We start from the raw sequence: 15,894 nt of genomic DNA, 5'->3' as shown, positions 1-15,894 counted from the left end.
TCCTTTTGCTTAAGATAACAAATTAAAATACTATAATCTAACAGTTAAAAGAAAATTCAAAATTTGCTTGTCCACTATGAAAACCTTTTTTTGTAATTTTCTACTGAACTATCAAGTGTGTTGTCACGAAACTACACATGGAAGTGCATGTTTGTGTTGTCACTATGCATAAATTAACAGAGAAATTTTGAAAAAACAAATAACCGAATTATTTCAGATGTCCACACTAACCCCTTGTCCACACTAGCCTTCTTCTCCCCTAGCCTAAAACACTACATTGCTAAATAGATTTAAAAAAAAAATAATAATTTTCTAACATGTTAATTTGTTTTGCTAGATATCTATTTATTGCCAAATCCAAATGATGTAAGTCTGATAGGTTTAAACTTAATCATCTTGCAAACTTTTTACTAAATGTTCTAAATCAGACAAGATGAAAATCATATCATCTCTCAAATTTTGGAATGAATTAGACTGATTCTAACAAAAGTATGACTGTTCAGTCCTTTATCAACGTTTTCTATCGAATGATCTGTTAGTATAATTGGATGAAAAAAAAAAAATTCTATCTGAAAGCATCTATTATCACTTAAATTTTCTTATACAGCACACTAAATAAATAAATAAATAAATAAAATAAATTTTTTAAGATTTGAAAATAAGCTGAATCGACCATTAATATTTCTTCACTACGTGTCTAAACACACTCAATGATACGTGAAATACACCGCCAGCTCAGTCATTTCCAGCCGAGGACTGCAGTTTCGTGCTTATTGGTGGTAATTTACTGAATATACCTTGCCTCGCGTTCAATCTTCGAGTTGAACCGAAACATTGCTTCGGTCACTCGTCTGGTCTGCTAATTCCATATTAGCTACCAGTTTGTTTCGCACTCTTGGCTTCCTTAAGAGGTTTTTCCATCTCCAGCTCAGTCACTTTCCTATGCCGGGCTGATGAGTGCTAATAAGCACGAAACTGCAATCCTCGGCTGGAAATGACTGAGCTGGCAGTGTATTTCACGTATCTCTGCTTTAGCCCTGGCTAATGAGCGGTAATTTACTGAATACACTCAATGATATATGTTCACATAATTTCGTTGCAGCTGAAGATGGAGCATTTAAAGAAAACTGCTGTTTAACAATTAGAAGTAAACCTTTCGCAGGAAAAAATTAAATGTAAACACATTCACCGACCGAATATCCTAACTACTTATTCTGGTAATTGTGTTTATTTTGTAAGATACCTAAATTCTCATACTATGAATTCTTTTATGTGTGTAGTCATTCATTTTGTGGGAAAAACGGTATGAAAAACATTATTTTTTAAAAGGAGTTTCGCTTTTTTGGCTGGAAATATAAAAATATTGGGCCATTCCACGGAAAACGGTAATTTTGTGCCGTCCGTAATACATCATATATTTCATTGAAAATAATAATTTAAAAGGGTAATGATAAAAAATTTATTACTTACCAAATTACAAATGAATGTGTGATTCCTTAAGCAAAAGTTTCGCCAGTACTTTTTTAAATCGTCACGTGCGGGACAAAGCGACTATATTACCGCGACATGGCCCAAGACATAATTTTTTAAAATGGTTTAAACTATTGTTTTTCAACAAACGAGATATGTATCCTTTACATTGGAACCTTTGTTCTCGAAATCTACAATTTATTTTAAGATTAATGCATTAATGGAGCAAAAATATTAATTCACTCATAAGCAAGTAGCAAGAGGTTGACTTTGGATGTCCCGCACGTGACGCATGCAAATAAATTAGATTTTAAATAAAAATGAGTTGATGTGTGCATCACATGACTTCCTTTTTCTTCCAATTTAATGTCATATCCCCATTACTGGCAATTTCAATGTGATTTAATAGTCTACTCTATAAATATCACCAACAATGGCCAAATTAAAACAGATTTATAAAAAAAATCGCCAAATTTGTCACCAAGTTGGCGACAAAACTTGGCGACCAAAAGACTGGCGATATATCGCCAAGTGTCCGCCAAATTATAACACCACTTGAGTTTACATCAAAATTAACAATGACCCCCCCCCCCAAAAAAAAGGTAAAAAAGACCCCTTTAGAAACATCCGAATGCAACCAAAAGGTGAGGTGCCCAACTAGACTCCACTAGGAGTCTGCGTACCAAATTTCAACTTTCTAGGACATTCCGTTCTTGAGTTATGCGACATACTTACGCACATCCGCACATACAGACGTCACGAGAAAATTCGTTGTAATTAACTCGGAAATCGTTATTATGGATATTTCGCGTGTCTATACGTTCTTAGCACTTACACACGTGTGGTTGAGTGGGGAAAAACTCAATATTCATTCGCGGGTGAGTAAAATGGAAATTAAGGTCAATTTTTGAGTGAAATTGTTTTCGCGAAACATTTTTACTTCCTTTTTTGTAAAAAGAAGTAAAAATGTTTAACAGAAATATAAGTATGTCAAGAGTATCTTTGTATCAAATGTAAAGGTTAAAAAAAAATGCTTATCCCTGTTTAATTAAAATATTAAGAGATATGACAAAATGTTAATGAAATTCAAACGTCTTTTTGTCCCGCACGTAACGGTGGAATGACCCTATTATGTTTTTAGAGACTATACTTGTAAGCAACAGTCCGAGATTTTTTTACCTGGTGTTTGAACATATTTAGAGACCTTGTGGATAAAATTTGATTGAAATTGAAGAGGGCCCACTGTGAATAAATTTCTGTTAAAGTTACTCCTCTTTCCGGTTTAAAAAAAAAAAAAAAGAAGAAGCACACTCACAGGAGAAAAATGTAAATTTGTAACTTTGCAGTTTGTGTGTTTTTCTTGAAGAAAATAACAACTACTACTTTCGTTTCAACTATTAGTTTGATTTATTATTTTGTTCATTTCAAAAATAATTTAATGCATCTTGGAAGACCAAATGTTTATTACAACATATACTGTTAAACATTCATGTTTAGGAACAAGAAAGTAGAGCTGAAATAAAGCAAAATGAATTTGATCTTTTATTTCAGTCGCTATGGTGTAAGGGTTTAAGAAACTAATTGCACCTAATCATTTTTTCAGACTTTTTTAGAGTTTGAAATAAAACTTTCTGCTTATTACTCTGATTATTCAGTTACTTTTCGTGATCTATTCATTCTAATTCAACGAATTTAATCTTGTACTTCATATTTAAAGAAAAAAAATGCTTTTCTATAAAAAGCGTAGTTTGAAGAGAATGTGGCAGTGAAGTAAAAGTATACTTGATTGTCCTTTCATTTTTGAGGAACTATTAGCGTAATTTCATGGGAATAAATATCTTAACACATTTTAATATTCTTATGCGAATCTACTCTAGCTCATCAAATTTAAAAGATTATATATTTTTTTTTCTCATTTTATTGTTTTAGCACAAATTAAGTGGTAATTAGCTCTTGAAAAATAGAAATCTTGTCTTTCTCTTACCATTAATTTAATTTATTGTTTTTAAATTTAATCTTCAGAAATGCTGCGGATTTGATCGATCTCTCATAATTCAAAAATTATGAGCTGGTGTCGAAAAAAAGTATATTAAAAATTTGAAGTAAGGCATCGTAAAATCAATAAACATTTGCGTGAAACTTTTTCGCAGAAAAAAATATTTTGTCGAACTGTTCCACAAGTAAACTAAGAAAAAACAATGTCAAAAAGCACTAATTTCAGATTACTGCAGACACGTGTTTCGGCGTTACACGGAACGCCTTTTTTAATGCAAAAAGTAATGAGCTTATGGATAAAAAGTCGGATGTCTTTTCATCCATAAGGTCATTACTTTTTGCATTGAAAAAGGCGTTCCTTGTAACGCCGAAACACGTGTTTGCAGTTATCTGCAATGTGTGCTTTTTGACGTTATTTCTTACTTTACTTTTCAGCACAAAGGTATTTATTTTTTGTATTCCATAAATATTCAAAAAGCAAAGCTAATGGCATTTATTAAGATAATATTTTTTTAAATCATGTAGTTTTTTAAACATTTTAAACAATTTTTTGTTAAAAATATTCAAATTGTTGAAAAATTATGTGAAAACATTTAAATTGAAGCAGAGCCGCTATTTTAGTCTTATTTTTTTTATTAAAAGTACAACACAGAATGTTATACACACACAAACTAGAACAGGACGATGTAGAACTTTCTGAATTTTCATTGCATGTGTAGAATCTGGTAGATACTCTGACAACTCAAAGAAATCAGGAAATATCACTTCAATATTTTTGGAAATTTCTATAAAAGAAAACAAAACAGCGTTTTAAATTACCACATAAGTAGTTTGTAGCACATTCAACACAGCGAATTTGTACATAACATACACAATCTTCATCCGAAAAGATTGAAGAATGTTCAATAAACTCCGTTTAAATTAACGTTGTCAGATTATTGCACCTCGTCATTTATTATATTTTTTAAGTCTTCATAACACTATTAACTCCTCTCATTTTTTTCTGTTCAGTTAAAGCTAAATAAGTTTAACAACGTATCTGGATATGAATAGTTCATGTATCTTCAATTCCTGATTCAGATGAATTCGTACCTCTAATTTAATGGTTCAAAATGATGCAAAAGTAAAGTTCTTTCTCGCAAATAAAATGAAAACCTGATTTGGATGAAGGCGAAAAGGTTGTTAAATTATTCTATTTACACTCTACTAAGATTAGTAGTTACCATTTTGAGCAAAAATGATTTCCTTCGTGAAAATGTTTGTACAGCTTTGGGTACCCGAGCACAGTTATACGGAAATGAGAGATTTTTCAAATCGTCTTTGTGCTAATTCCTGAAAGTTTTTAATTTTCAATCAATTTATTAAAGTCTTTCGTATGAGTCATAATGCAAACAAGTACAGTCTCTCTTTTGCAATTTTAAAAAGTCTACTATATAACTTCACATGAGTCACTTTTTTGACAAATGTTTCTTTGACGTTAAAAGAATTTACTAATCACGTGATATGTATTTATCATTTTTCCCGCCGATTTCAGCCGAGAAAAGGAAACACTCCTCCAGGGGGTGCTGTTATTGCAATCGGTACTTCACTTGTGCTGGTCACAGTTACAGTTGTTTCGTATAACGATGTACTAGTTACTGTTCTGAATTTTGTGCTGATTGCATTGTAAATTAGAGTATATACCCTTGTACTTAAACTAGTTGCAGTAGTAACTGTTGTATAAGTCGTCGTCAGGGTGCTATACTGAGGTGGAGGGGGAATCAGCTGTGGTCCTGTACCCAACTGCGTACCTCCAAGCAATTGCTGAAGCTGATTTTGTTGCTGAAACAATTGAGTATTTAGATAAGGCTCAACGGTCGTAATCAAAGATGTCTTCGTTTGTTCTGTGGTAGATATAGATTCAGACAGCGTCCGTGTCCTCGTCCTTCTGCCGTCGTAAAAACTGACAACTTTTGTGCTATAAACGATGTCAGTTTGAACATAAGTCGAAGTCTTCGTAATTGTTGAGTAAAGGGTGGCATGTTTGTTCAACTGCTGAAGACCGAGATACACTGCCGCCAAAGGATTTTGTTGCAATGCTGCACCCAAAGACAGTAAAGAATTCGACAAATCATTCGCATTCGCTTTACCTTTTGTTTGATCATATGGTACAATGGCAGGTTCTCTGCCACTACCAGACGCTTGCAACAAACCATTTGGTATTGGCGTTTGAATAATCTGCTGACGGGGTGAGGGCTCAAGTTGAACAGCACCATCAAGAAGACCACCTAGCTGATCAACTGATTCATCAAATTCAGTTTCGGTGGTTTCATTAGGATACATGGTCATTTCAGAAGCAGGTAAGGTTTTGTATCCAGTTATGAGTTTCAGGATGAAAAAACTTTCTGTAACAGTATGATAGGAAGTTGTCTCGTTATCAGAAATTGGAACCACGGAAGTTTTCAACATTCGCTCTGTAGTAGTGTACGTTCTTGTAACAACAACTTGCGGAACAGCATCATCGTCGATAGGGCTCAAAGTAGCAAATATAGCATTATTGTTGGCTGGTGATATGTCGTGGGCATCGTTGATTCCATATGTAGGATAAATATGTCTGGTTTTTGGAACGTTGGTTGTAATGGTAAGAGTACGAATAGATTTTCTTCGTCCTACATGTAACGTCACTTCACTTGTAATGGTGGTTTTTTCATAAATGACTTTGGCAGGATCTACGGGGGCAAGTGGATCGTATTCTTCCATGATTTCCTCATCGGGATCAAAAGTGTTGTCCTGTGGTGTTACCAAGCCCGTGATTCCTCCGTCATTTCGAACAGAAAGCTTCACTTTGAAACGATTCAAGCGTACCTAGAAAATACAATTTAAAAAAAGTAGTAAGTTAGATTCTTTTCTAAAAAAAGGAAACTTAAGAAAAAGATAAGTGTATATTAAATTATACGTAATAACTTTCTGTAAATAAATGCATATGCATTATGTAGTAGTCATAATTTCATGGAAGTATATTTATTAACTATAAAATTAGAATTTGAAGCTTAGTGATTGTAATACAGGCATTTGAAATACTTCAAAGAAAAAAGAAAAACATAAGTGCTTTAACAAGCTTAACATTGATACTAGGGATTGTAATATTGGCATTTGAAATACTTCAAAGAAATAAGAAAAACAAACGTGTTTCGCTGCACATTTCGTAATTTTGTAAAAATAATGCATTGTATCAATCTAAAGATATATTTAAAAAATTCTTTTACATATTTCTATGACAAAACTATTTTTAGATAAATTTCTTATAATAATAAAAAGGTTATAAGTAAGCTGACCCGTGCGAAGCATTCGCGCTTGACAGCAGGAAATCAAAAATTCGACTTTTTAGTGGTACTTTTTCAAAAAACAGTCACATTGTGAATTGTTTGTTTATTTTTCGCCGATGGTAGTGAAAAATGAAATAAAATTTTGCCTCAGTTTTGTAAGTTTATGAAATGTTAAGGAAACCCCCAAAAGAAAAAAAAAACCTCTTAGGAAATATTGATACCGCGATTTTCCATGCTAAAATAAACGTTTTATTTTCTGATTTACGACTGTGGTTCAGAACCTTGCAGCGAGTTTATATTATATATTCTAGAAAATTTGCATCAAGATGAACGCGAGGAAAAAAATCATTCAAAAACTACAAAACCCACGGTGAGATATAACCGACGATGTTCGCGTTTCTAGCACGACGTTCTAACTACCTGATCCACACGGCCTCCTCGTGGGCTGCTTTACATCAAAGAAATGCTTAATAAAAAAAACAAAAAAAACCGATTTTTTTTGAAAAACCTATACAAAGTGTGTTTTCTGTTTATTTTTTGTTGAAAGAGGAGAAAAAAAATCTTCAAAATGATGCCTCACATATGAAATTTGATGATATATCGACAAAACTCTGGCATTATTATTATATTATTATTATGGAATATGATTATAATTATTATCATAAACATTTGTAAGAAGAAATGAAAGAACGAGAGTTATGTATTCAAACAGCAATAAGAGCAATATAATTTATAACATTAGAATCAAAAATAAAAGTAAAAACCAGTCATTAAAATATTACAGCACACACACACACACACACACACACACACACACACAAAAAAGTATATTGTTCTTATTAAATAAAATTCAGCATTTTAGGTTTAGGGTCACATCAGTTTAAAAGCTTAAAACAAAAATTTTAGCTATGAGTTTTAATTTTGAAAAAAATCCGGAAAAGGTTTGTTTACATGGGATGCATCACATTTTTGGGTACAAAAAATACACTTAAATTTCTATGAGTGGCCACCACTATGCAGCAACTACTTCCATCAACGACCAATTTTCTGAGGCACCGATTTTTATCCCTATCTACCAAATGCTAAAAATTCTCAAGAGAGACCATCGAAGCCTATCAACAGTACCGGAAAATAACAAAGCTCAGCACTAACAAATAAGAGAATTTCCGTATAGTAACACTAAAACAGAGATAAAGAAAGAGACGATTTTGAGCAGAAGTTTGTTGCATACATAAGTCTTCTCTTAGTCACAAAAGCAGAAAGAGATCAGATTAAAAGAATATAATCAATTCTACTGGTGGTTTCCAACCAGGGCCCGACTACCTAAAAGTGAGACATTAGGCCCACAATTATTTGGAGCCCCTCTAAAGACTCTATAGCGGAATGCAGTGGTTGATTTACAGGTTTGGGGGCCCGTTGGAATGTATTTTTGGGGACCTCTTTGTCTATCACAGAACTATGTAAATCATTTATCATGTGCATTTATGAATCTCCTTCGGGGCCTCTCTCACTTGTGACATGGTAAATTCGCTGCTGGCAGAATGAATACAAATTCTCCTTTAAGAAAGCTTTTAAATAAACATGTCATCATTTTTTAACTATTACCTTAAAAATATCTGTATTTTTCATACAATTGTAATGCTATGCATACTTTTTTAAGTAATTGGGGGCCGCTTGGGAAAATGAAGCCCCAGGCCAAGGCAGAGGCGGATCCAGAAATTTTTGTAAGGGGGGTCAAGTTTCAGGGGATGAAAATCTAAATATAATTTGAACCTTACTCAAAATATAGGATATCTATTACTATATTTTATGACATTCTAGTATGTATTCAAATGAAAAAATATTCAAAACATTGCAGATACACGTTTTGAAATCCTTTTACAATGCAAAAATATGTGAACTTATGTAGAGCATGCATTTAAAAAGGAAGTTTCGCTTCTTTATTACCCTTTAAGTTTTTCAGTCAAATTAGAGCATAACCGTTCAATGGCGTTGTTTTATTTTTTAAATTCAATTTCTTTATATTTTCTTCAATTAGGTCTGCAAGATCTTTAGCTTCTAGTTTCTAGAAAACTTAAAACGACTCCTTGTTCTGTTCTAACTCATATCCCTAGTACAGTGATTACCCATACAGTTTTAAGAAGCTAAAAATATTTCATTCAACAATAATAGGTTTAGAAAAAAATAATGGAAAAATAGTTTTTCATCACAGTTGACTCTTTGACCCTCCCCTGAATCCGCTCTTGGGCCCAGGCCTAGTAAGCTTGTGCGGTAATCAGGCCCTGTTTATAACGGATTCCTTTTTCGTGCCCAATATTTAGTATCCTGAAAACGTTACAAAAGGGAGGGCGTACTATTTCGCTCCTTTGAGAAGCTTTCAGGTCCCTAGATGTGTTTCTCGAGGCTGGATTAAGGCGAGCGTCCTTCATTATGGGAGGCTGAAAAGGACAGCAGTTTTCCAAACAGTTGTTAATCGAAATTTGTCGGTTGCTTTGGAATGGAACGGGGGCATTTCGTGTTCATTTGAAGGGTCAGAACCTTTTTTTATCTAATTTGAGCAACTATAAATACACCCTAGTGATTACAATACTGGTAATCCGCTAAACTGAATACCGCTAGTAGCAGATGTAAAATTACAGTATTTTCGGTATTATCTGAAAAAATAAATATTTTTTAATTAAGGAGTTTTAATTTAACTTATTAGATCTTGATTATTTTTAATGTGTATTTCTTTTATTTTGATGAGAAAGTACCGATATCAATCTATTGGTATAAATATTTGGCTTCAAGAAAAACAAATTAGTAGAATATCCACAAATAAAAGACTCGAAAAGAATACAATATGGTATTTTCATCAATGATGGCGTCATTAATCGCATTTACGTGTGTTTATGCGCACACTTACATAGTCCGATCCAAAAGTAACAAGCCTTCGTTTAAAAAGACATAGTTATTGAGCTGATCGGTACAAATGACTAATAGTTTTAAAAATTGGCATCTCCTGCAACAATGTACTGCTGTAGGCGGTTTTTCCATGGCTCAAAGGTATCCCTAAAAATCTGTTCGAGATATCTGCAAGGGCTGACTTGATATGTGCTTGGATGTCCTCGATGGAGTCGAAACCTTTCCTTTTCAGCGCTGATTTTAATAGTGGAAACAAGAAGAAGTCAGAAGGTCACAAGCCCAGACTGTAGAAAGGATAGGGTACAACGGAAGCGTTGACTTGAACCTTCTTCAGTCAAAACTCTAGACACAAGTTTCCCGCAGACTTTCCGCATGTGCAACTTCTACGTAAGAATGCATTGCACCATTGTCTCCCATAAGTCCAGGTGCCACTTTTCTACTTGCGAATGGGACAGACGCTCAGTCCCAAATGGATGTTGAAGCAATGCGAACGTTTGAGAAAGAAATCGAAAGCAAAATTTGATCTCTCTGCGTTTCACTGACAAACTTTCCATATTACCGTGTCACGCACCACCGTATAGGGGTTACTATTAAAGCTGATGGTACCGCTCCGAAGCTAGGAAGCAACTTTTCTCCGCACACCCCCCACCACTTAGCTGTAAGTCTTAGGTTCCACCGTCCGGGGGGTCCGTGTAGTGGGCTCCCGGCACGGCTGGGTGCGACGGTCGATAGTCGTCTGGGTGCCACGGACGGTCTTGGTGCTTATTGCGCCGGGGAAGACCCCCGTGCTGGGCGTCAGCCCAGTTGGGAGTTTACCCCTTAATATTTGAGCCTTTTCGCGGTAAAGCCAAATACCCCCACCACCGTCACTGTCAAGCGGAGCGAGCTGTAGGGTGTGAAAACGTCAATATAACATGAGGCTCATTACTTTTGGATCGGACTATGTATGTGTGTTTTTATTTCTTCCACTTTCCCGCCACTTCTTTTTTGTAAAAGTTAATACTCATGTGTATAATAGCCAATGATAGAGTAACGCTCCTGACGTCATCAACAATGAAACTCACGCCATATCATGATAATTTGATAATATATTTTGGCAATGTTTAACATGCAGGGAAAGGCTTTATTGTGACAAGGCTGATCCAGTAATTTAGCTGTTTCACTGGTAACACTGTCATTTCAGGGGAATGGAGAAACAAAAAAAAAAGTGTTCAACAATGAATGCTATCTACTGGAGTTTAGGGTTAATAAATATGAAGATATTACCAAAACAGGCAACTGCTTCGTTTAAATATAGAAGCAGTTTTCACCCTCATATCTTGAAGGGCGATTTTCTAGTTTCAAGAGTAATTACAAATGTATTCTCCGTTTTTAGCCTACTTTCCCAGTAAAAGTCAGAAAAAGAAGAAAAAAGCATGAAAGAAGGCTTAATGCATCTTAAAAATATCGTGAAAAACAAAAAAAAAGTCAAAAATAAATAAAATAATTAAATGAATATTGAAAAATTAAAAATTGGAAAGTAGGGTATTGAGATGGGGAAAAATGTCTGTCGGTCTGTCTGTCTGTCTGTCTGTCGGTCTGTCTGTCTGTCTGTCTGTCGGTCTGTCTGTCTGTCTGTCTGTCGGTCTGTCTGTCGGTCGGTCTGTCTGTCTGTCCCCCCCCTAATAACTTTTGAATGAATAGTCCGATTCGAACAAACTTTTTTTTGTTCGAAAGATCTCGGCGAGGACACCTCATTCCCATATTTCACTTTTTGATTTGAACTATTTTTTGTTCAATTTTGAACAGTTCAAAAAAACTTAACATTAGCGCCTACGGGGAAATTCAAAGCAATTCCGAACTGTGAGGCGAATTTGCTTCAAACAAACTTTGTAGGAAAAAGCTTTTGATAAAAAACTTGTATATAAGATATCTTTTTGATTTGAACAATTTTCCGTTCAATTTTGAACAGTTCAAATCCCTTAACATTAGCGCCTACGGGGAAACTGAAAGTCAATGTAGATTCCGTACTTGAAGGCGGATTTACTTCAAACAAACTTTGTTGGAAATAGCTCTTGACGACCAACTCCCGACTCCGACTCCGAGAATTTAGGGGGACCTGACACTGACTCTGACTCCTGTTCCCGACAATTAATCGGACTCCGACTCCCCGACTTCGACTCTGACTTCGTAGCTTTGGCAAACATTTATACACGGAGGACAAATGACTGACTCCGATTCTTGGATATTTGACTCCGACTCTTTTATCCCAAAATGAGATTGACTCCGACTCCGACTCCGCTGCTGTGGTTTTAACTGTGAAATAATTATTGTTGATATGATTTGTTTTTATTTTCACGCTAAAGTTTTAATTTAGGTATTTAGTTTTCGGTGAATAAACTCGAAAAATATGCGCAGACGATTTTTTTTTTTTTTTTTTGACAATGAAAATTATTTCTTTAAGTTGACATTTTATTGTTTTTTTTTATTTTGGTAAGTGCATTAATTCGTTTAAAAAATTATTTTCGGCAACAGGGGAAAAAGAAACGATTTTTTTTATATGATGTATTTATTTTAATGAACTTATTATTATTTTTTCGTTTTGAAAGCTGTTAAAAAAATTTTTTTAATGGAAAGAAGTGTATTAGCTGCTTTGTTTAAAAGGTGCTGCTATTTTATTTGTTCGTTTTTTTGAAGAAAAGTAAGGAATATTTTATCCCTAGGGCTCTAGGCAGGGTTGGCCGAACTGGACCCAATTGGGTTGGACCCAATGGGTTTTTTTGAAAAAACCCATTTAAAAAAACCCATTATTTAGCCCACTTTTGGGTTTTTTTTAATTTTGTGAGAAGTTAAAAAAAAAATCAATTAATTTAAATATTTTTACAATTTAAACTTCTTTTATATTTGTTCTTCACCAGACAATGAACATAAAAAATGAATTTTGAGCTTTAATAGTATTTCTTAACTCTTAACGGCATTAAAAATATACTTCAAAGATTTTAAATAAATGTATTTAACTTTTTCTTCTGGTCAATAAATAACTCAAATTATCTTGACCAAGTCCTGTCACGTCTGATTTTCTCAATATTGGTAGATTGTACAGAGGAAACTAATCTAGTTAAAAGGCTTTCATGTAAATTATTTTCTGCTAACCAACACGTCACAAATCTTGAATAAACACAAGGTAAATTTTTTAGAAATAAACAGATTTTTCAAACGGTCGACAGAAAACAGAACAGGTACAGTATTTTCATTATTTTACAAAAAAGTTTAATATTTCTTACCCTGTACACAGAAATAGAAAAACAGGCAACATAAAATTCAAAGAAATGTCTTGATTAAGCTGGAATTCAGTAAAAAGGGATTTAAACTAATTGAGGTTCTACAGTAGTTTTGCATTAAAAAAATGAAATACTATAAAGTAAAATGCAAAAAAAAAAAAAAAAATTAGTAATTAAAAACGAACAATAGATTTTATGACCCGAGAAGTAACTTAGCCTTAACTATTGGTAATAATGAAAATTAAAAAATCTGAAACTTAAACATTCTTGGGTTTTTTCGTCTTTTATACTTTTCTCCATAAAACTCTGAATTTTAACTAGTTTTCCAGCTTTTTACCCGAAGATAATTTTTACGCTTTGTCCATATACTTATGCTACAATATGCTACAAGTACCCCACATTTTCCCTAAAAAAAGACAAAAAAACCCACATTTCTTTTAAAAAACCCAACTTTAGTTGGGTTTTTTTTGGGTTTTATTTAAAAAAACCCAAAAAACCCTGGGTCCATGGGCTTTTTAAAAAAAACCCGGGTTTTTGCCAACCCTGGCCTAAGGTCCCCTAACTTATGGTATGGGAAATAATCTTCATTAAAAAATAATTCCAACACAAAAAAGTTTGACCTTAGTACGAACAATATTGATCGAGGTATGAAACGCAGCGTTTTGTGAAGGAATTTAAACGCCACTTTACACTCACCGTCAATAACATCTTTGGGGGGGGGGGGATATATCGGCTAAAAAGTGTTTAAAATTATATGTGTGCATAGAGTGTGGTTTTTCAAGTTTGACGTTTTGTAGTGTGTTTTTTGCGAATCATGGCAAAACATTTGCATTTATTTTTGAAGAAATATAAGCGGTATAATAAAAGCTATTCGTACAGAGCGTTATATCTCTCAAATATTTAATTTTGCTAGAATGAAATAGAACTAGAATTAACATAAACTAACATATTTTAAGATCAACTCAATTTTTGGGCGTTGCTAGCAAGAAAACATATACAGTGAAAACTGTGTATAACGATACTGTCTATAACAATAAACCTGTCTATTGGTTCCAGCAAAATTTTAGCATGAATAATCAAACTGTCTAAAACGATAACCTGTTTATAACAATATTTTTTAGGCCCCTGTTGTAAACAGGTTTTACTGTACTTAGATTATTTTATACATATTAGTGCAATCCAAGCTTATAGAAATAGTCTTTAGAATTAAAAAACATTTTTTATATTTTTTTCCCACTAAAGTAGTTTTATTTCTGCCATACACTGTATCACTGTATCAGTTAAATTGCTCCAAAAGATTGGAGGCAGCAGTGCTGCAACCGTTTTTATGGAGTAAAGTCGCACCAAATTTTTTAGTGTAGTCTCAAGTTTTGCGAAAGATAAGACTCTTCAAAACAGATTATTAGATTTCAAGATGAAGTGCATGCACGAGGACAAAATTTAAAATCACAATGGAAGACAATGCATTTAAAAGTTAAAATAATCCTTTTTTCGGTGTATGAAAATGGAGTTAAGTAGCTTTGTCAAGCCTCAATGAAAGTTAAATATTTGTTTTGTAACTCTCAATGTGAACAACGATAAATTTAAAGGTTGATGGTGTGCTGCAGCTCTTCTTAACTCGTGAGTTTTATATTAAAACAGTTCTGTGCTTTCATAATTTCATGTTTATGTCGCTCTATAAAAAATAAATTACTTGCTGGTAACAAACATGTATTTGCACGACTTATTGTACATTTGTGCCGTCTATGTTTTTTAAATGCATTTCGGCGATTAATATCCCTGCTAATATATTTAATTTTATTAATTGGTTAGTTCAGCATAAAGCAAGACTTGAAAGTAAAACTAAATAATAGGAATTGAAACATTGTGTGGGTTTATTACATTGGAAAAAGGATAAAATGCATAACAATATTTTTAAAATACTCTGTGCGAAGAATTATAATTCTATAGTTGGTAGGTAAACCGCAGAATCAGCAGAAATGAGTTTTCGATACATTTGAGGAAACACGTTTTAGATTCAATGCTAACAGTTGGGAAGTGTTGAAATAAGACGTTTTTTTCACGCCTTTTTTATTTAGCGGAACCCAAATAAGCAAGTTTGTGCACTGAAGATAACATGCAATAGGTAACGAAAAAAAAGCAGTTACTGTACTTTACCTGCCCACGGCAGGATTATGGTACACTTACTGAAGGTGTGTTTCGTCTAGGAAGAACGTAGCGGAATCCGCGGCCTCCTCCTCTTCCATTTTGAGATTCCGGAACTGTGTTCTCATCTTCAGGTGGAATATCAGGCACTACAGTTGGTCGAAATCTTCTAGGGACGCTGTAAGAAGATCGCGAAGTCTTTTCCAAGGACTCCGTAGGGTGAGTAGATTGACGATTTTGAACACCTTCTGGAAGCTTGAAGGAGGACTGAAGAACAGTGTTCGAATTCAGAGGTTCATCCGTTCGTCGATCTGCTTGTCTACTGTTGAGAATGAAAACAGTTAGTGAAATTATATGAGTTGCAGTTCAAATATAAGTCTCTCTCTCTATCAGAAGAAAAATAAATAAATAGTATAAATTTAAATCTAAAAGGAGGTAAATGAAATAAAGTCAGGCTGTCAGGTGATGGCACTTGGCCACGCATTAGTTCAGATGCGTCCATTTTCATGAAGGTGTGATATGCAAAGGAAAATTTAAGAACGGAATGGCAAAAGTAGGATTACAATAAAGAGCGCAAAGCGTGTTATTTTTACCTTCTCGCCAATTTAATACAGTTACGCATTGCTACAACACTTACAGTTACTTAATACAGTATTTGCTACGTAACTTTTTTCTTAATTCAGCTGTTTCTAAAAAATTGAAGTATTTATCATTAAAAGTATGTCTACTATTCTTAAAAATAATTCGCAATTCTAGAACTTGAATACGCCTCCTTACGGTGTCCTGAGAAATCAGCCAAAGAGGTAAAGCCTTAC

At 33.8% G+C, this 15,894-nt stretch overlaps 1 protein-coding gene across 1 annotated transcript in view; it reads right to left on the bottom strand.

The window, feature by feature from the left end:
• Positions 1-3,777: 3,777 nt before the first annotated feature.
• LOC129220173 (uncharacterized) overlaps positions 3,778-15,894 on the bottom strand; it is a 146,786-nt gene continuing 134,669 nt past the window's right edge. The window contains exons 4-5 of the mRNA XM_054854527.1: positions 15,122-15,401; positions 3,778-6,309 (exon numbers count right to left, since the gene is read on the bottom strand). Coding sequence (XP_054710502.1) covers positions 4,996-6,309; positions 15,122-15,401 — 1,594 coding nt within the window. The 3' untranslated portion in view covers positions 3,778-4,995. The remainder of the gene's footprint in view (positions 6,310-15,121; positions 15,402-15,894) is intronic.

The sequence above is a fragment of the Uloborus diversus genome, chromosome 4 (assembly GCF_026930045.1).
Source record: "Uloborus diversus isolate 005 chromosome 4, Udiv.v.3.1, whole genome shotgun sequence".
Lineage (NCBI taxonomy): Eukaryota > Metazoa > Arthropoda > Arachnida > Araneae > Uloboridae > Uloborus > Uloborus diversus.
This window is presented reverse-complemented; position numbering and strand designations above follow the sequence as displayed.